This window comes from Sciurus vulgaris, assembly GCF_902686455.1.
Source record: "Sciurus vulgaris genome assembly, chromosome: 19".
Taxonomy (NCBI): Eukaryota; Metazoa; Chordata; class Mammalia; order Rodentia; family Sciuridae; genus Sciurus; species Sciurus vulgaris.
In genome coordinates this window covers 10,957,345-10,978,542 of record NC_136480.1, presented here as the reverse complement: position 1 = coordinate 10,978,542, position 21,198 = coordinate 10,957,345, and the positions used below count along the sequence as shown (strand labels likewise).

General features: G+C 40.1%; 1 protein-coding gene across 7 annotated transcripts in view; it reads left to right on the top strand.

The window, feature by feature from the left end:
• GRM7 (glutamate metabotropic receptor 7) overlaps nucleotides 1-21,198 on the top strand; it is an 891,077-nt gene that overhangs the window by 814,224 nt on the left and 55,655 nt on the right. For 5 of the 7 annotated variants that reach the window (XR_013760830.1, XR_013760831.1, XM_079122078.1 and 2 more), the window contains exon 9: nucleotides 14,154-14,400. Coding sequence is in view for 5 of the 7 variants with exons in the window: in XM_079122078.1 (XP_078978204.1) it covers nucleotides 14,154-14,400 (247 nt within the window). In the remaining 2 variants the exon portion in view is untranslated. Of the gene's footprint in view, nucleotides 1-14,153; nucleotides 14,401-19,273; nucleotides 19,366-21,198 lie in introns of all 7 variants that reach the window. The other 2 variants (XM_079122076.1, XM_079122080.1) reach the window with 1 other exon arrangement.

The following is a 21,198-nucleotide window of genomic DNA, read 5'->3' as shown; positions in this document are numbered from 1 at the left end:
ACAGGCACCAGGGAGATAAAAACCCAAAGCACACCCCCAGCGACCTACTTCCTCTAGCCCCATCCCACCTGCTTAAAGTTAGCACCCAATTTAGTCCATTTAGATTATTAACTCGTCAAATGATTGACCCACTGATCAGATTACAACTCTCATAATCTAGTCATTTCATCCCTGAACATTTTGGGATCAACATAGAACATTTTGGGGGACACTTCACATTCATATCATAACATATGGAGGCCATGGATTTTAATCCAAAAGAAAACAAATACTGGCTTGAGAAAGGAAGGAGATGTTTCTGAGGTTCAATGGCTAGATAAGACAAATTCATGGGTACACGAGAGTTTAGAAATGGCTGTTTCCCAATTTCCACAACAATTATGCGACAAAAACTAGAGTTCAGATTAGTTCAGTGTTTTCATGTTCATGCCACACATGTCTCTGTTAACCCTTAGTCCTAATACAAAGTCAGGTGTCCCCTTTCTGACCATGAAGGCAAAGGAAATTTCTCCCCTAAGCACATCTAATAGACAGGAGGTCTTTGCTACAGCTTAACAGTAGAAGTAGCAATGTACTGTCAATTCTTAAACACCCTGTAACTAGCCAGCCAGGCTTTGCAAAACCCAGAAGGATGTGTAGTATGGTCAGTTCTTGATGCTTACAGATGCATTTCCAGCCCAAACTGAGTGACCTCTCTTCAAATCCTTGACTGGTATGTTTTAGTTTTTTTTTTTTTTTTTCCCAATTTAAGGTCACGTCAAGAATGCCTCTCTTGTTATTACTGGGGAATAAATTCCATTTTTCCCTCTGTCTAATCCCTTTGGTTCACCTTTTCCAGTGTGCCAGATCTTTTTCCACATTCTCTGGCACGGGTATTGCATGATACAATCCATTCTGTGTGTCTGTAAAGGCACCAGAACTTTCTGCTGCAATATTGGGGCTCCTGTCATAGACTCTGCTTTGGAAGTGCTCACTGTCCTCTATTTTATTTATACACACACACACACACACACACACACACACACATATGCATGTGTGAGAACAAGTCTTATCCCACCACACTAAGAAAATAATAAATATACTGGGACACTCAATGTGTACTTGAAAAATCAAAGAATTCCAAGTTATCTCCCTGACGTGGCTTTAATCTTCCCTCTGCACTTTCCACGGTCTGCCCTTCCCTTCCTCTGCTGCATGTCATAAGCAGGTGTGAGCAGGACCATCAGACACCATTACCTGCTCATCTGCACACAGCCTGCATATGCCATCTGTGCATTATTTTTTTATTCCTGTCTTTTTCCTGTCTGTCCATCTTTTGATCATTTGTGATGTGGGCCTGGATGTGAGAGTATAGGCAGTTGGGGGAAAAAAACAGAAATCCTGAATTGCCATGACAAGAAGCCGGCTTTGGCAAGGAAGTGGGACTGAGTTTCAACTGCAGGCAGAAGATGTTTGCTCACATTTCTTAGTGGGGAAAAATGACTGTAAATATAAAAACACACAAATGTGATAAAGAATCAGGATTTTCTGTCCGTTCCCTTTAGAACTACTTAGAGCTGTTTGTTTTTCTAAGCACTGGCAATTAAAGCCTTAGAGAATGAAAAATTAAACAAGTCTATAATCTACTCTTTTATTAAATAGGCTTTTTAGTTGAAAGTGAATATCAGTGTAGCAGAATGAGCTTTAGACTCAAAAAACTTCCACTTTCATCTAAGCTTTGCCAGGGATGACTGTATTCCTTAATGGGTCACAAACACTCTTTGAAAACAGATTTTTGAATTAATATATTCTGAGTGCATTCACTTTAGAAATCAAAATGTACTCCAAATACATTTATATCCCAGAAAGTCAGTTTTACTCATTAGCATGTTCATATGTATACCTTCCTCTGAAATTATTTTTAAAAATTTGTTATCCTTGGTTCATTTGAAAATATTTTTGGAAATTGTTCTTATTGATAGGTGTACTCCTGCCATCAAGAAGTCTCAATTCTAGTAAGAGAGTAGTTGAGATCAATGAATTCATGACTATCATGAAAATTATTCTTTTAATATATACTGCAAATAAAAAGAATAGGCTACCAGAGAGAAAATAACAGGAAAAACTTCAATTTGGTAGAGGAATATGAGGGCATGGAGGTTGAACCTAAAAGATAAGTTAGAAGGAGTTAATGAAGAATTCATGCAAAAAATAAAGTTCTGGGCAGAGAAAACAACGTACATTAAATACCTTTGTTAGGAATGAATGCAGAGCATGCCAGAATGCCAAGTGCACAGTATTTCAGAGACCCTAGCTAGGAAGCTGGCAGTATGGCCAGATCAGATGCTATAAGGCAGTGTGGAGTCTGGGAAGACCCCATGACCTGATCAGATTTGAAGTTTCTACCAAGATTACTCTGGTGACTGTGAAGAACTGGTTGAAGGGAGACAAAAATCAATGAAGTGAGACTAGCTGGGGTTCTTGTACAGTATCCAAGTTCCATGAAGTACTGAAGGAGGAGAGACCTAGAACTTGAGCACTTGTAAGTGAAAGCCACTGTTATTTGTGTTCTAGGGATAGTAACTGGATGGGGGCAGCAAGGAGGGAAGGGAACAGAGTCTAGAGGTATTAGTCAAATAATATTAGCCAACTGCAAAACAGACTGGACATGAAGTATAAAATATGATGGAACCCCACATATTAAAGAACAACCCTTAAAAGTTCCAATCAAAGCAAACAGGAGATGTAACTAATAGTTCCTGAGAAGAAACATTAGTGGAGAGGCATGCTTCAGAGGGAACCCTCCTTAGCAGTCTATGGGGTTGGAGAGGACGGTGATCCATACATTAAAGGTGACAAACTTCTATCTCTGGGGACACAAGGATAACTTCCTCAGGAATTTCTGCAAGCTTGCTAATGGAAGGAGCCTGATGCCACCATAGACATCACTGTGTACAACAGGAAGGGCGTTTTCCCTCCTTTACATTAAAAAACAAAAACAAAAACATGGTGATTCCATAAGCCACAATTGAAGAGAAAATTTTCTTTGAAAATGACTCTAGAAGTCAGGCATGGTGACGCACACCAGGTGATACAACTATAGGTGACGCCTGTAGTCCCTGCAACTCCGGAGGTTAAGGGAGGAGGATTACAAGTTTGAAGCCAGCCTCAACAACTTAGCAGTACCCTAAACAATTTAGTGGGAACCTGTCTCAAAATAAAAAATAAAAAGGACTGGAGAGGTGGCTCAGTGGTAACGTACCTCTGGGTTCAATGCCTGGCACAAAAACACAAAATTATTTAGGTCTCACTCTTCCAAGCAATTTTTTTTTTCTTTTTTTTTAGGATTATAGCAAAGTCTGTTAAAGTTTCATTTCAAGAGGAAAATGAAATGAAACAAAAGATCTTCTTCTAAAACATTATTTTCAGTGTAAGCACTCTACACATGAGCCTAGATATTTTCTGGATTATAGATAGGAATTTACTTCAGATCCATAACATTCCCCCACAAACTCAACAATAAATATGTTACATATTTATAAAAACCTGAAGAGGGATAAGAATGCAAACACAAAATGCATCCAGGGTTCTGGTAAAGTCAATAGTTCTACGTCCAAAAGAAAAACAAAGAAGCCTCAGTGCCTGAAGCAGTTGCTAAACTGACATGGCAACCATTCCCTGTTCCCTTGTGCTGAGATAAGGAGTTCCCAACCTGAGTGTGAGGCCAAGGTTTTTGAAAGATAAGCTCCTGTCCTTCCCTAGAGGGCAGGACTGTTGATTTCCTATGTTGCTCCAGGTGCTATTCGGGGTTATGGATTGTTGTACTTTACTGTTTAATGAATATATCGAAGATGGGTTAGAAAATGTCAGTGGCCACACCCGGTGTCACGTGAGTGAATGCAAAGTCCCTAGGAGACTTAGGCCTTTCCCTTTCTCATTAAGTCCTTCCCAGCTGCTTAAGATAATGCAAGTGATGGAGGCTGAAGACTGCAAAAGAACCCCTGTTGTTGTGTGCCCAGGACTTCCCTCCTTGACGAGATCAGTCTCACTCCTTCTGTTTGCCACCCCCAGTAAAAGACACTAGGGACACAATGGTGAGCTGAGCTAGAGACATGCTTCCTGGTTGGGACAGAGATTCACCTCTTTTTCACATACAGACAAACACAGTGAAATATGGATGGTGATGTTTACTGTTGTGGTTTAGAAGTGAGGTGCCTCCCAAATCTCATGTAAGACAATACAAGAAGGTTTAGAGGTGAAACGATTGGGTTAGGAAAGCCCTCACCTAATCAGTTCATTATTCCACTTGAGTGGATTAATTGGGTGGTGACCTCAGGAAGGTGGGGTGTGGCTAGAGGAGGTGGGTCATTGGGAGTGTGCCTCTGGGGTTTATATTCGGTCCTTGGTGAGCAGAGGTCTCTCCACTTCCTGCTCACCATGTTCTGAGTGGCCCTCCTGCCACATCCTTCTATCCTGATGTGCTGTCTTGTCTCAAGCTTAAAGCATTGGACTGAGGCCTCTGAAACCATAAGCATCATACAACTTTTCCTACTCCTAAAACTGGTCTTCTCAGGTCTTTTGGTCTCAGTGATGGAAAAATTGACTAAAACACCTCTGGCTGCTGTTTCCCTCACTGACTCAAAAAGAATAATATCCTGGTTCTGCTCACACTGTATATTATTACTCACCTCATTTGTTAGCTACTAAATCCCTGACTCAGAAGTGTTAACTGAAAGGCCCAAGAAGGCACAGGTGACACATGCCAGGACCTGCATCCACGTCCCCCACTCCCACTCCAGTCTAGTGCACTGCTCCCTTCTGTCACTGATCTTGGCCACACAGTGTGTTATATCATAGGTTATATTCATTTAGGTAAATATGGGCAGGGCAGCAACTAAGACAGAAGGAACATCCTGAGCAAAGGCCTTAAGAATGGACAGGGCATGGCTCACCTGAGGTACCTGGAGAAAATGAGGAACATTTTAAGAGGGACCCACAGAATCCTCTGGGACAGGTCAGATATTTTCATCTGCATCCACAATGTGATAGGCCATTCAACTACTGCAGAGCAACTGCTGGCAGCACTGGGGAGGGGGATGAACTACCTGTCAGGTCCTGCAAAGAGTCTAGGAAAATTTAGAAGGCAGGCCAGACTGCAGACCCCAAGGCAAGTGTCTGGAAATAGTGCTTTTCAGACCTTGCAAACAAAAAGAAAGGGAAATGAACCTTGGAAAGTAGGATCAAAGCCAGACCGCATAGCCACTGCTGTGTGCCTGAGTTCACTCCTTCTCATTAGGATGGATGTCACTTCTGTGCCCTATCCAAGGGTCCTCACTGTTCCATTTAGAGGCTTGAACTGAACAGCCAATACCTACAGTTTCCAGGGTGGTCTTATTTTAATTATTTGTTCCTTTGGGGCTTAAGCCACTACACACAGCCGAGGACCCTGCTGAGGGATCTGGAACACAGACTCACCTTAGGTAGGCAGTTCAGCAGAGCTAGATTTCATCTGCTAGAGTGCCAGGGGCACCACACAGCCTGTTAACTAATGGGTACCACATAGTGTGGGCAGCAGCTGGGGACCCTGCCTCACATCACCACCCAGGCAGTATCAGACATGCAGGGAAATAAGGGTGCACACAGGAAAGAAGTGAACTCACGCAAGGTGAAGTAATTTGAAGGGAAGAAGGAAGCTATCACCACTCAGCAGCCAGATGGGAGCAACAGCGGAAGAGGAGCAGAGGAAGGCACACAAAAACCACAGCCAGAACCTAAGAGTGAGGACTGGGATAATATGGATGATCTGAACTGCCCAAGTTCATCGGAAACCACTGTCATCAGCCTTGAGAAGTGAGATAAGAGCGCATTTTGCTTTTATGAGAATCTACATTGTCTCCTAGTCAGTAACAGTCCTGTGTCTGATTGTGATAAACACTGAACAATTTTAATTTAAAACACATGGAATATGCCTAATAAGTACTAAGGGCAGTGTTTTTAACCCTTTATTCGACATCAGTATTTTCACTTGATTCTCTTTATGTTCATCTGAACAATGATGGGGACTTGAAGTTGGCAAGGTTTGACAGCTTTTCGGTTATAAAAATGGAATAGTTTGTTGCATCCTTACAAACTGAACCCTTTAAGCTCAGACTTCATTTTCTTAAAACCCACTGGTTGACTTGCAAAGGAACACACAGCATCTTTCTTTCTTACCCAAGACATTCCCCAGTGAGGTTACAAGCCAGAATTTTCACATCACAATTCGGACCCAGATATAATCTCCTGCAAAAAAATTTGTAGGTTCAGTCTGGATGAACGTGGCTGGAGATTTCAAGGGAGCTGATGAAATCTGGCACAAGTGTTTCTCTCCAGGCTGACTATGGGGAAAGTGCTTTGCCATTGTATGGAAAATCACTGCAAAGAAGAGCCCTAACAATTTTTCAGTTCTCAAACCAGCAGGAGTGGTAAATAACCTTTTAGATCATGCAACAGAGCCAACAGTGATAGTATTGGCTAGATAAAAGAACAGAGCTCCTACCTGACAATTGGAAAGGGAAAACATTTTCAAAGTCAAGGCTAAGGGGTCAGAGGACTGATGGGGACAGAAATTCTCTCAATCAGTATATGAGTGTGTGGGTTGTGCTTGGAATCAGAAATGGCTTTTCTGCAAGACTTGGCCATCAAGACAGCCTAAAGTTTGTCCAAGTGGTACGGGGAGGGCAACACTAAGCTTTCCCAAGGATGTGCTCAATTGCAATGACAGCATCTCTCTGATGACGCTATGTGGGAAAAGACACAGCATCAGGTTTCTGGTCAGCAGAGCGAAGTTCTGAGACATAGCTGATTTCGGGCATGAACAAAATCACTTATCTCATGCTCCAGAAACTGATTTGTATTCACCTGGAGTACTTGCCTTACGTCCAAATAAATAATGCAATTGCGTATAGACTTAATATCGTGTCTGCCTGCAGCCATTCAATGAGAAATACAAAACACGTAAAACTAGGTCTTGTTCAGTAATCATCTAGTTTTCTCTGTTGTTTATGATTCAGTGATCAGATGCCTACCCCAGACTATTCGGTGTGTGGTATGCATCTCTGTAACTACATCATCTATCTATCTAACATCTATTTAGTGATTGGAGGTCTACACAGAACAACACTAAGCATTTCTGCAGAATATAAAGCTGTCTAATAATGACACTGGGAATTCCTAACCACCACCATAAGCCAGATACTATACTGACTACTTTGCACACATGATTTCCTTTTATCTTCAAATCTATAGGAAATTCTCCATGGTAGAGGTAAAAAGAGGTAAGATTTTATATCAGGCACTCTGATAGTATTCTGGTTTAAATTTGGACTCACTCATTAGCCAGATCTAGGGTAACTTGCCCTAAATCACTCACCAGTAGTCCAAGGCCAAGAACTGAAGTCAATTCTAATAACAAAAATCTTTGTTTCCTTTAAACTATCCTAATAGAAGATGCAAATTCCTTGACCCCTACAGGATTAAAAAACAAAAAACAGTGTTTTCCCTTTTAACATACTGGATCTTTCTATCATCATGTATTAATTCTCACCTACAAAAAAATCCTGCAGTATGGAGACTTCTTTGGAATCCTGACTCCAAACATTCTGTCCCTTCCCAGCCACATGATACGGTTTATTTTTCAAGAAAAAACATGGCCACTTCAATTAGAAAGCAGAGGTTACAGGTGGAAAAGATAGCAAGTACTGGTCTTAACTGCAGGAACTTTCATTTGGGTTTGGTCACACCAATATTTCAAAGTCAGATAATAACACACCTTCCTCTCTACTGAACATCAGGCATATTTTTCATTTTTATTACAAGACTCTGGGATGTTATGAGAATTATGAAACTTCTCCCATCCCACCTAAAGACTCCATTAAAGCTTTCTTATCCCAATTCTCAACTATCACCTGGGAACATATAAAATTGGTTATTTCTCATGAAATAGTCAATGGCAGATGAAATAGGGGTTTGAGAATACTTTTCAACAAAATAGAACAAACTTAATGAGATTTTCCTCCCTAAAACACACCATTATTCAGTGGATTCTGTAAGAAAGACAATCATTTCAAAATGTATTAAGACTATGAAAAAGAACAGTGTTGATATAAGGTATTTTATGTTACAGTCAATAAATAAATCAGTGATAGTAACATCTTTTATTGAGTGGTTGCTAACATGCTGGGCACTGTCCTGTATATTTTTATGGTGGTCATCTCGTTAGAACTCAACAACAATCTTATAACATAGACGTTATTCTCTCCACTCTGGTAATGAGGAAATAGAGATGCATAAGCAATAGGAAAAATCCTCCTACCAATGAACCATGAATGATAGCTTTTCCTGAAACAACAGTAAATGCCAAAGATGTTTATCAGGCCTGATACTTCTTTCAAGTGTGTAACTTTTTCATTAACCAGAATTTAACATGTACATGGTGTTTATTATCTAGCCAGTTCTACTATAACCTGATGTACATATCCTAGAACAGTCACCATGCCATGTAGAATTATTTCACAAAAGACACAGGATTGATAGGGAAAACTATGCTAGGGATACAATACTAAATAAATACGGAATACAGCAAGCACTTCACCTATAAAAATGGCCTGTCATTTGTGCCTGGAGTGGATCCCAAGAGAACTGCTGGTTGGAACTGACTCTGGAAGGGGGTAGCCAGCAGATGTCTGGAAAGGGCCAAGTGCGGGTCTTGCGTATTGACATGGACTACTGTCTGTGTAGTGTTTCTTGAAGAAATCGTATAGCTGCAGCATGAACTTTATGAGATGCTCAAATCACTTTCTAACGTATCGATCATGTCAGAAGGACATTTCACTGTGAAAGCTTATGCCACCACCAGCCATGCTCTAAGCACACCAGGTGAGTGGTTTTGAGCTCGACTTGGGAAAAGGGGCAAGACTGACCTGGTAGATGAGAAGAGCTTCAAGTACAAGTGCCGAAGCACTGAGCTTCAAATGTAAGCAAGGTGTCCAAGACACCTCGGTATCAAAGGTGATACCAAGAGGAAGGGTAAGTAGGGACCAACAGACGTTGTTTAAAAAAGGATATAAGCAGGAATGCATTATGTAGCAATTGAGCATCTTAGCTATTTATATGTTGTTTTAAACTGACAAATAATCTGGGGGGGGGGGCGGTACTAGTGATTGAAGCCAGGGGTATTTAACCATTAGGCAACCTTCCCATCCCCTTTTTTATTTTTTCATTTGAGACAGGGTCTTACTAAGTTGCCGAGGCTGGCTTTGAACTTGTGATCCTCCGAGTCACTGGATTACAGGCACAACCAGCACAGATAAACATTTTTATTTGCTTGCTTGTAGTGCATGACATGATATTTTCACATGTGCACTGTAAAAAGGTAGAATCAAGCTAATGAACATTTTAGAACCTTCCATGCTTGCCATATCCCCACCCACCACAGAAAGAAAGCTTAAAATGCTCTCCTAGCAATTTGAAAGAACAGAATACATCGTTCTTAACTAAAGCTGCTAGTAGCAACTCTAACAGTCTTTCTACCAGAAAATCAGGAGGTCCTCCACCAGAACACACCAGTGCAGACACTTTGTAGCATCTTTAAAAGGGGACCCCATGAGTGCTAGTGGAAAGGGCGTCTCAGGTACAGTACATCCAGAAAATGCGACTAACAATGGGGTTACCTGTCGTGGCCATGAAGGAAATAACTCATATCAATGGCATGGCACCATCTAGTTGTCCCAGAACTCTTTTATAATTGGATGAATTGAGTTTTTATGTAGATTAAGGAGGTGATTAATGAATATATGGTAGTCTGTTTCTAAAAACATTAGTAATAATGGTTAAGACTATTTTGATAAACTCAAAAACTTCAAATTGGGTTTTTCTAAGTACTTATACACTTTTATCTATCACTATGCCCTGTGATTTTTTAAAATTTTATTTTTCTCTATTTTTTTTAGCATTGACTATACTCTGATTTCCAATATTTAATACCTGCTTTTTCACAATTTGCTTTGAAATCCATAAAGTGGTCTTCAATGAAACCAATTATGAACCACTCACAGAAGAGGTAGCAGCCTTCAGAGATGCCCTACACCCAGAAAGTATTATCTGTCTAGTTAAATAATAATTTCTTCAATTCCTGAAGAGGATAAAAGCTTTGCTTTGAACTACATTTTGGCATGATTAGTTATTAGTGACAGTGCTGTAGTGAAAGACAGAAGTTTCCAAGCTTTTGGAGTTACACAAGGAGAAGTCAACTAACACTAAAGTCTGTACTGACATACAAAGCAACTCAGGCATCTCATGATAAGCATGCACACTTTACCCAACCATGAAGAATGAGTCCAATGTAAGATAAGGCACAGAGCAGAACTCTGCATGACACTGAACTGTTCCCATAACTGCATTCTTTTTTTTTTTTTTAAGTTGTAGATGGACACAACACCTTTATTTATTTTTATGTGGTGTTGAGCAAAAAAACCCAGTGCCTCACACGTCAGGCAAGTGCTCTACCACTGAGCCACAACCGCAGCCCTCGCTGTGCATACTTATACTATGCTTTCTGTCACGTTTCTATGTGCCTCAGCAGGACTAAGACTGGATGTGTAGACACTACAACCTATTTAAACAACAGAAATGTTAAAACATGTCAAGTTGTTACAGATCAAGTCTTATCCTGAGAGCTACATGCTGTCAACCTAACACAGTAAAACATAAATATTGGCAGTCAACATTTCATGGGTACTGATTCCCCAGGTACTCTGCTCAGTAATTTTCAAATATTAGTTTGATATTCACAACAACCATATGAAATGGGAACTATTATCATCATTTTGTGGATGAGGAAGCAAAGATGGAGCGAATAGAGGCATGGATTTCATGCATGAATCTTTACAAGAAAACCATTCTAAAATATTGTGCACAACTGGCTTCTTGTTGGCTCTGAATTTCTTACCTTAATGTGGGTGTTAAAAAAAAAAAAAAAAAAAAAAAACACACATTCAACCCAAAAGCAGAAACTAGATTCTGGAAATTCATTGAGGTTGATAAAAATAAGGTTTAGTTTTCAAAATACATGTTTGATAATTCCGGCGCAGTCTTCCTTCTATCCACAGACCTGAGTCAGTGAGAACCAGCCCTGGTGGTTCTCAGGAAGGGAGGTACTGGGCTCAGAGGACAAGGATTCTTCTCAGTAAAATTGCATGTACCTAGACCCCTGTGTTTGGTGAAAGGAACTCATACAGATCACCAAATCCTCTACACTTAAAAGCAAATCATATGGAAGAGAAAAATAAGATAGCATGAAATATCCAAGATTAAACACAGTAGTGAATTACAAGGAAGAATCAAGTAAAATAAGAACTACCATGACACTAAATATAAATATGTTATGAATTGTTAAAACAATATACTAAAGATAATGCATGATTAAAAAAAAAATGAGGGCTTAACGTTGACTCTTCCTGGAAAGTCAAGGAGTCACCAACTTAGCTCCCCTCCTGGGATTTGGTGGGGTTGAACCCTGTGAACCAACACCTTTGCAGCCTGTTCTCTGTACTTATATTTGTAGATAGTACTTACTACTTGCTGAATCCTATTAAAAACGCTCTACAAATACTAACATTTGATCATCTAAAGAACATTGTGAGATACTAGTATTCCCATTTTACAGATATGAAAACTGAGGATAAATGTCACATGACTAGTAAAAGTTCCCTGAATTCAGCAGTACTATCTCTAGACTCCTCATTCTCCTCCATGATATGTAAGGAGGAACTGCGGGGTGGGGGTGGGGGCAGGGGTAAGAATGTGGTCTGTGATATTTGTCTTAGTTTCTATGTACTTTTGAAGTATTACCAGAGACTACACAATTGAAAAACATTATACAGGTACATGTATGTGTGCATACACACACACACACACACACACACACAATCTGCGTGTGTATATATCTCAAAGCTCCAATAATGTTGTTTAAAATAATTAAATTGTATTTCATAAATGTCATAGTTATAGTTTTAAATTAAGAATTAGTCTTTGATAAGAGAAAGTATTCATTTCTACACACATACACATATAATTTATAATTATGTAATTATAATTATGTATAAATAATGAGTGAATAATTTCAACTGTAAAATTTGCTCATGAGCAGAGAAATGTGAACAGAACCTCAGTTACCATGGATCTGCTTATATCCCTTGCTGCCTTGGATGACACATGAACACAGTGATAAGCTGTGACCATGAAGAAAGCAAGCAGTGTTGTCTAGCTCCACAAAGCTCTGTGCCCGTGATGAGCCTTTTTTCCACAGTGCAGGCTAGCAGTATGGAATGACATTCAAATCTGAAGATATTCCAGCAGGAAAAGATGAGCTTCAAAAAGATGGTCTAATTAAAAACTCAAAGGATCATTAATTCGATATTGTTTTGTCTTTCTGTTTTATATTCATTATGTATCACAGAGTCAGCAGCTGGCAGATCCCTTTCACTGTTCAGAGACATACAAATTCAAATCCTTGTTTGTGAAAAAACTTCATTCCTTCCAGATGAGATGGCAGTCTCTTATAATTTTACAGGGGCCTCAATTTGAAGAATTAACATCAGAAATGTCCAGGCAGTTAACAGATCTGATGAAATTCCTGTTATTTAGAGAAAGACTGTTTGATCACCAAGGCATGGGCAGGGAAAAGGTATCAAACAAATGAGACCATCCATTCTGTTTATCAAAAATCTAATATTTTCCTGCAACACAGATATAACAGTGCACTCCAGAGCAAAGATCTGTCTTCCCAGACCCTAAGGCCTAGTTGCAAACATGCTCAGTCAAATCATCAGGGTAGAGGGTATGTGATTACAAATGAGGCCAAGGATGGAAAGAGAACAGTTCTTTGAGAGTGTGTAAGTTAAGAAGTTAGTTTTGACTTGAAGCTGTGGGCGAGAGCAGCTTGGGATGGATGTACTAGGAAGCAGAGGAGAAACATTCCACACAGAGGAAAAGAAAAATTTTAAAAAAGGTATAAACAAAGATCCTGGCTGAATGAACACAGTACATTCCAGATCTGAAGGACAGCCCCTGGGGATGGAGCCTTGGGAAGATAGGGTTAGGGATGGGGTAGGGTGGTGGGCAATGGTAAAAATTTTGTCTGAAACAATAGTCCAGCACAGACCAACTGGGACCACATGGACTACAGTAAGGATGGGGCATTTCTGTCACTACGACAGCCTAGTTGTAGGACATCACTGGCAATGCAACTCTGCTTTCCACCAACGTAAGAGGCGACGCTTGAATTTAGCCTAGTGTTTAAAAACATGCAAAATGCACACCTGATCATGTAGGGGGTCATGGTAGGGCACACTGTAAACACCACTGGACCAAGGTAAGTTGTCAGTGGCCTTCCCTGTACTAACAGTTCAACCTCCCCCATCCTTCAGCTGTCACCTTTTTTAAACGTATAGCCACAACAATGACTTAACACACCAGACATCAAGTCAGCAGTCGATCCACTGATTTCTCACGGAAACAAAAGGAGACAAGGACAAGCATGAGTTACCATTCATACTACAGATGACACAATGGTAGAATGAGGTTTGTTCCATTAGCAAACAGACAATGTAAAGTGGACAAGCCAGGATCAGCAGGTCTTTGTCCCTTGACCTTTGTGTTTTGTGGTATAAACTTAAGCAGAAGGGAAAACATAACTCACTACTCTGTACAGATGCTGAAGGTGCAGTATTTTTAAAATGATACAAAAAAGGACATTTAAAAAAAAATACTTTTCAAATGAGATCCCAGATTTCTGCATAGGCAAAATTAACAATAACCACTCCTTACTTGAGATTAGAATTCCTATGGTCTTTGTGTCTTTGTAAACACCTACCATTATGAATAAAATTACTTTAAATCTGATGAAAGGGAAATTCCACGTAGAAGACTTCTTCAAGGCAAGCATACACATGGATTTACCCAGTGGTATCCAGTTAAAATACATTAATACTCCCAAGAACGTGCAGTCATTCTAAGGACTCAGAGGTTGCTGTCTTCCCTCCGAGGTCTTGTCATTTTTGATATTGCTTCAAGTGTGCAGACTCCCTCTGCGGTCATTGTATTTGTAATAGTGCCTTGTGTGTTGTGTCTCCTAGCTCTACATACAAACTACCACGCTTACAATCTCCATGAACCTAAGTGCGTCTGTGGCGCTGGGAATGCTGTACATGCCGAAAGTGTACATCATCATTTTCCACCCTGAACTCAATGTCCAGAAACGAAAGCGAAGCTTCAAGGCAGTAGTCACAGCAGCCACCATGTCATCGCGGCTGTCACACAAACCCAGTGACAGACCCAACGGTGAGGCAAAGACAGAACTCTGTGAAAATGTAGACCCAAACAGTAAGTACCTCTTTCCTTTCATGTTTCTATCCTGCCTCAGGAAGCCCTAGAGAGTGTGGTGTGTGTTGGGGAATGCCAACTCTTGCTCTTCTGAGTCTGACTCATTCCTGCCACCATTTTCTCTATACCTCCCACTGGCAAAAAGCCTTTAGAAGTTCTGCTTCAGAAGTGCAAAGCCTCCTCTTTCCCTTGCTTGCTGTCCTTGATTATTGAACCTCAACTGATATAAACACACCTCTCAGGTTGTGCCATTTAGCACCCTTCCAACTGGGGGAAACAACTTCCTGTTAGGCAAACTTCCAAACTTAATGAACTGTAGCAATAGAAATAAAATTAGAATGTTTAAGATCTTAGGAAACCTAACTTCTCTCCACCGCTACGTGCATATGGAGAAAGCTGTTCTTTACCAAGCAAGTGTCCTAGAGACATAAACACACAAAATAATGGATAAAATTGCCAAACTCTCATCCAAGTACATAGGCCCAGACCACCACTATGTAAATTGCATCACTGTGGGGAAAACATGACCCACACCTTTGCACAACAGATTTGTTCTATGAAAGACAAAACCTTACCGGTGGGATTAAGGAACAAATGTGAGATTTGAGATGTGTGTCATATCTGCAATATCCCAGTAGCCTTTAGTCATGCTTGTAGATGATGCCATATAAAATGGGCATATAGACATCACTTTATAAATAACATATCAGCTCAGAGTCAATGCATGAAATTCTTAGTTGCTACTTTTACTAATGATATGATGATAAGAGTGAATTTTACATTAAAACTTTTAGTTCTAGGATTTGTTTTCCTAGAATATTTTGGCCCTTTCCATATAGAATGAAAGATTCCAGTGTTTAGGATATGCCCTGGGTTTAATATAGAATGTGTTTCTGGTGGTCCATGAAGTCATTCACAAAAACTACTTTTCAATTATGAAATGAACTTACTGTTGAAAAATGCTGACTGCCAAGCAGAAAGTTCAAAAGGTCAACTGAGTACCCTACAAAGACCCATGGTCTTGGCTAGTCTTCATTTACAAACAGTTGAACAAATATGGCACAACACTTTGAAAGTAAGTAGACAGCAACAAGGTCAGAGCCAACATTATGGGCTTCACTTTGACCTTTCAGTAGAGTAGAACCTGGGACAAGGCAAGAGAGAGGAAAATAATTTCCCTGAGAGGGGACCAACAGAACAAATGTATAGCTCTGTTGTGTCTCCAGAGCAACTCAGAAGAAGGAAAATGGATGGTCCAGGGCTATGGCACTCCCTGTGTTGTAGGAAGAAGTTTTGGGTATGGACATACCTGGGTTCAAATCCAAGTTCCTCCACTTCTCAGTTACAAGGCTTTGGGGGTCACTAAGCTTTCTAAAATTGAACATCTTTACATATTAAATGGAAGTAATAATATCTAAGTGTATTATAAAAATATGCATCTAGCACATGGTCTACCAAATAAATGCCAATTCCTTCCATTCCTGAAGATGCAAAATATTTTTGCTTAAAAGTACATTTCAGTTTGATTGGTTATGTGGTTATGACCGTGGAGTTAAAGACTTCCTTGTTTAGTCATATATTTTTTGCACATAAAGAACGTGATAATGATGATGTTTAGTGGGAGATTCTTAAGTTAAACGTGTTTTTTGAAATGAATTATTACTTGTATTGTCTACAGACAGGAGTAAACTGAACTCAAAGAAGGCTGCCAAGGTAGAGGCCTCATCTTATTAACTCAAAAATCCAAATATTGCACTATCTATTTCAATCACAACAATGATCCCATTTGGGAATTCATTGGGTGTCTTTCCTTGATAAAGTTTTATTGCTGTTGTTTTTTTATGCTGTTCTGGTGTCTACATTGAGCCAATATCCAACATTCCAAAAGAAAAAGAAAAATCGAGTAGTCTTTGACTCACAACCAGTCTGAAAGATATTTTAAAATTCTTTTAGTACTTTTGGTATTATGTCCCTTAAACACCATAATAACTTTGACTAGATGTTTCTGAACCATAGGAGGAGATTCATGTACCTCCAAACATTGGGGTTTCTGATGACCCAACCCTCTACAGTCCCCAAGAGTAACTCAAAAGATGTTAGTCTCCCAAAGCTGTCCGGGGGCCCCTGCTATAGTGGTGTTAATGTGCTAGAACTCTGGTGTCCAATTTAGTCAGCATTAGCACAGGTGCCTCTTGAGCCCTTGAAACACAGTCACTCACCTGAGTGAGCACATCTCTTATTTTACTTTGTTTTCAATTATTTAAATTTAAGTAGACACCCATGGCTGTGGCTGCTATATTGGAGGACATAGCTCTAGAAACTAGTGTGTCTACCCCTGCAAGGAGTTCATTTTAGGACTCTAAGTCTGAATCCATAATGGAGAAAGCACCCATAACTTGGGCAATGATGCTGATCTGGGACCAATCCCATCTGAAGAAATCAAAAAATAAAAAATTTGAAATGTACCCAAGATGAGTAAGAAAGTTATTTAAAAAGATTCCAAAAGGAGTAACAAATATGGAAAAAGTAGTATCCTAGATGGCAATTACATTTGATAGTGCACAACAATGCAAAAATGTACATACAGAGGTGCATAAAGAGTGCATAAATGAATGATTCAGTTAATATAAACAGGCGAGACTGCTTTGATGCTAGGAATCATTATCGTAATACTCTGTGGATAAAAACTCTAGCTCAAAGTTTCTCCAATATCTAAACTTTGGTAACGGAGACAAAGGAATTATTCGCTGGTTTTTAAAAGCAGAAACACAGACCATGCACTCGAAAAAAGAATCTTCAGCTGGGGAAATTCTGTATTCTATTTTCTGAGAGAGGGTATCTGAGAAGAGAGTTGAGTTGTGTGGTGAGCTATAAAGTAAATAACAGAACAGAAACGCCCTCCTGCCCACTGATGCTCTGAGCACTCGGTCGCAGTGCATTTCAGCCTTGGTGTCTGCATTGCGAACAGCGCTGCTCCATCACTGCAGTTGCCACCTGCTGCATGCAAGCTTTCCTCCACCCATCCAGTCCACACCGCAACTACGTGTCTACACTGCACTGAACCTGCTTGTCGGCTTCACATGGGCAGCCACCAAAACTGCCCTAGGATGGTCTTATTATTTGTCAAGGAGTTAGTTTTCTCTCAAGTTGCTTCTTCAGTCAAAATCCCACGGTTCAATGATGGGGATTGAAATCAAATTCTATGCACGTATGATTTTGTCAAAGTGAACTGAACTAGTATGTGTACTTATAATCTCTAATAAAAAATAGCTTTCGGTATGAAACAAAAAGTAAAATTTAATGTTATCGCTGCACTACTAACATTACATATTCAAAGCAGGGCCACTGGGTACAGCCACTCCATTTAGATGATGAATAGCAAGCTCAGATGGTAGAAGGGTGTAGCTCAGCTACTTATTTAATTTTTATTTAGACAAATAAGATTTCTGTCACAAGGGGTTCAGTAGAGCCTAAACTGATTTGGATATTTTTAGATTTAGCCAAGTTAGTCTCTCTGACATTCCTTGCCAAGAAGTGAACTTCAAGCTATGGATCTTAGGACATTTGTCTCCTTTGGCATCTTAAGTTGCACTTTCCACTACCGACTTACCATCTGTGAGTTGGTGGTGAACTCAACAATGCCAGACACACATGGAAACATGGTTGTGCTTGGGCATGGTGCACTGATGGCCCTATGATCCCTTCTAAGTTGGAAGGAAAATGTCACCAAGAGGGACAGGGAGATGAGGTCTGCTAACTCCTTCGCCTGTCGTGGTCAGAACCACAGGATGCTCTGAGTTCTCCTCTCATCTCATGCCTTCCTTGGTAAAGGATCACAATGCAGAACAATGAGAGGCCTCAAGTTACTTTTGACCTAAGATGCCATTCATTTACTAGGCTAGTGTCCCCTCAGAGCACAGATAAACACCTCCACTACCTGGGCTGGATACAGAGAGCTGACTGCAGATGGTTTACAGTAGCTGGACATGGGAGGCAGGTGGACAGCTTGGGACACATCTCCATCATGGATGTAGAGATGCAGGTTTGATAAATGACCCTGAGACAGAGGCTGGACAGATACTAGATGAAAGACGGTGTCAAGCAGATGAATATGCTGTATAGAGGAGGCATGCTAAGAGTAACCATGTGTCCCTCAAATAAAAATAATATAAAGAGGAGTCTGTATTCTGATGCTGCTTTTCTTTCACTACCATTTCTCCATTTACTATAAGGGGAACACATGAGTGAAACCCTTGTGCTGTTCTTGAAGAAAGCAATTACATAGGACAGTAGAACTGTGGATAGGAGGAGGCGTTTGAGTAAACAGACACACACAAGAAACCTCTTCTGCTGTTGGAAAATGGATGTGGACACCAAACCCTATGCAAACCATGATGCCTAGAAAATTCTGGAATATGCTCCTGTGCTGTTCATTTGTCAGAGTGCTTTGCTTTGTTTTGGCTTCTTCATTTGTTTGGATTCTTAACATTCTCGACATTATGCTACTTGTTTCATCTTTCTGGACTAACAGTGCAGAATGGTCAGTGTGCCTGCTGGGCTGAGACCAGAGGCATGGCAGGAGGAAGCAAATGGTGCTCAGAGCAGATAGATGAGTTATTTGGGAGCTGGTTCCCTCAGCTGTTCCAACTCAAGAAGGTAAACCCCAGAGGCACCACTACTCCCATGTTCAGAGGTACCTGAATTGTGGCAGACTGGTCTACGGAAGGCTACCGAACCCCCTCAAAGAGCGGGCACGATACCTATGGTCTCTATCGCAGCCTCTTCTGCAGAAAGAAAACTAATAGTAATAATGGAAAGAAAGTCAGTGTGCTCATTTATTTTATACATACCTATATATTTACTTTTCCTGTAGACTGTATCCCACCAGTAAGAAAGAGTGTACAAAAGTCTGTCACTTGGTACACTATCCCACCAACAGTATAGCTTTTGACTGCTTTCCATAAGGTAAGAAAACAATCTAATTTGTATTTGTCTATGTGTTCTTGTCTACACTGCGAATTAGACATGTTTCCATGAGAACTGTGCATGACAATCTGTAAGTCTACCTATATGAAGAATATGTGTGTGGAAAGACAGTCTGATCAATCAGCTTCATGCCAGCAGCTGCCATTGGTCACGTGCCTGGTTTATGTTCTGGAGAATATGTTTATGGGTGTGTGCACATTTGTCTTTCCTGAGCAACTAGCCTGTCATTGCAGAGAACGGGTGCTGGTCACTCCAATACATGTTTCACTTTACCAGTGGTGAGAAATCATTTTTCAAATGCATGTTTTCACACTCTGGAAATGTGGAATGCTTACAGGGAAAGAAGGGAGATGTTTGACAAACCTAGGGGGAGAGATGTTTGCTCTGGTTTATTGTTATTAAAAATATTCAAAGTAATATGCACGGTCCCAGAATTGTATGCACTGGAATTACATGAATGGCTGATCCTACCAGCCCAAGCTGTCTTGGTTCCTCTTTTGCAGCAAAGACATAATAGAGAAAGGCTGACTGGCTGGGCTTGATAATTTGTAGCTCATTTTCTGCCTCTGAGACACTGAACCCATTTCAGTCATCTCTCAGAAGCCAGAGAGGGGTCCAAGAAACTACGCAGGTCTAAAGATGAATTTCAAAGCTAGTCAAACCCAGGGATTACCAACTGATGTACCAAGTATATTCAAACTGAGAACTTAGAGAAATGGCAACTTCTGTGACCAGTGAACTGGTCACATCAATCAAATGACATCAGAATGCTCATCAATTTCCCCATTTATGTCTATAAGTTACTTTGGGATCTAACTGGCAAATGTTTGCTCAGGAAGAATAGCATTAGTACTATCCTCATCATCCCCTGATTCCAGCCCAAGCAATGGAAATCAACTCTTGTCTTGGCAAGCATCCTCACCCTGCTGGAGTCAGGACCCTGCAGACTGTGGAAAAGTGAACAGTCAACATCCTGGAGTTCACATATTAAAATGAGGTGGTAGCTGTGAATCCCTCGGAGTCCCTGTAAACTTCCTATTGTGCTTGTTAAAAAAAAAAAACAAAGACCCATCTCTAGTGAGATCCTGGAGGCCACATCACGGGAGGGAATAATACTGCCTAACAACATGGACTGGCTTTCTTCCCCCATGTCGCTATCATGGGACTTGTTATCAGATCATTGCTCCGATTGTTCCCATCTTTGTTTTCATAATGATATTCTGAATACAAATAACATTGTGCTCTTTTAAAAAACTCCATTTAGCACTCTAAGATAGGACAAGAGTACTTCCAAAGAGTAATTACATTTCCTGTTGATTTTAGATGGGTGCCAACAACTCCGTCTTTAATTTCAGATGTATTGTTCACATAGTTATTTCCTTTTTCCACATCAACATGATCTGTCCTAGTTTTTAAATAGGGCATTCTTCTCTACAGTGAATATGTAACTGTATTCCAGTGAGATTTCAAGTTTTTGCAGTATGAGTGCTTGTCAAAACACTGCAGCTCATCATTTTAATAGTCCTTTTACATGAGACTTCCTGAAAACAAATGAGAAGAAATTTTCTTTGGGTGAAAAATAAAATGATTTAATCTCAATCCATTAAAAATTCTCTTTAGCTTCATTGTAAGTTGATGTTTTTTGGTTTAAAGGGAATAAGATGACTATTTTCAAGTCCATCTTTCTGTTAAAAAATGCTTTTAGGATGGTGTTTAGGAATAAACTCAACCTGTTTCCTAGGATTATCCTGCTTCAAAGATTTTGATTAGACAGATTCTGAGAATAAGCAGGGAAATCCAATCTTGGGTGAA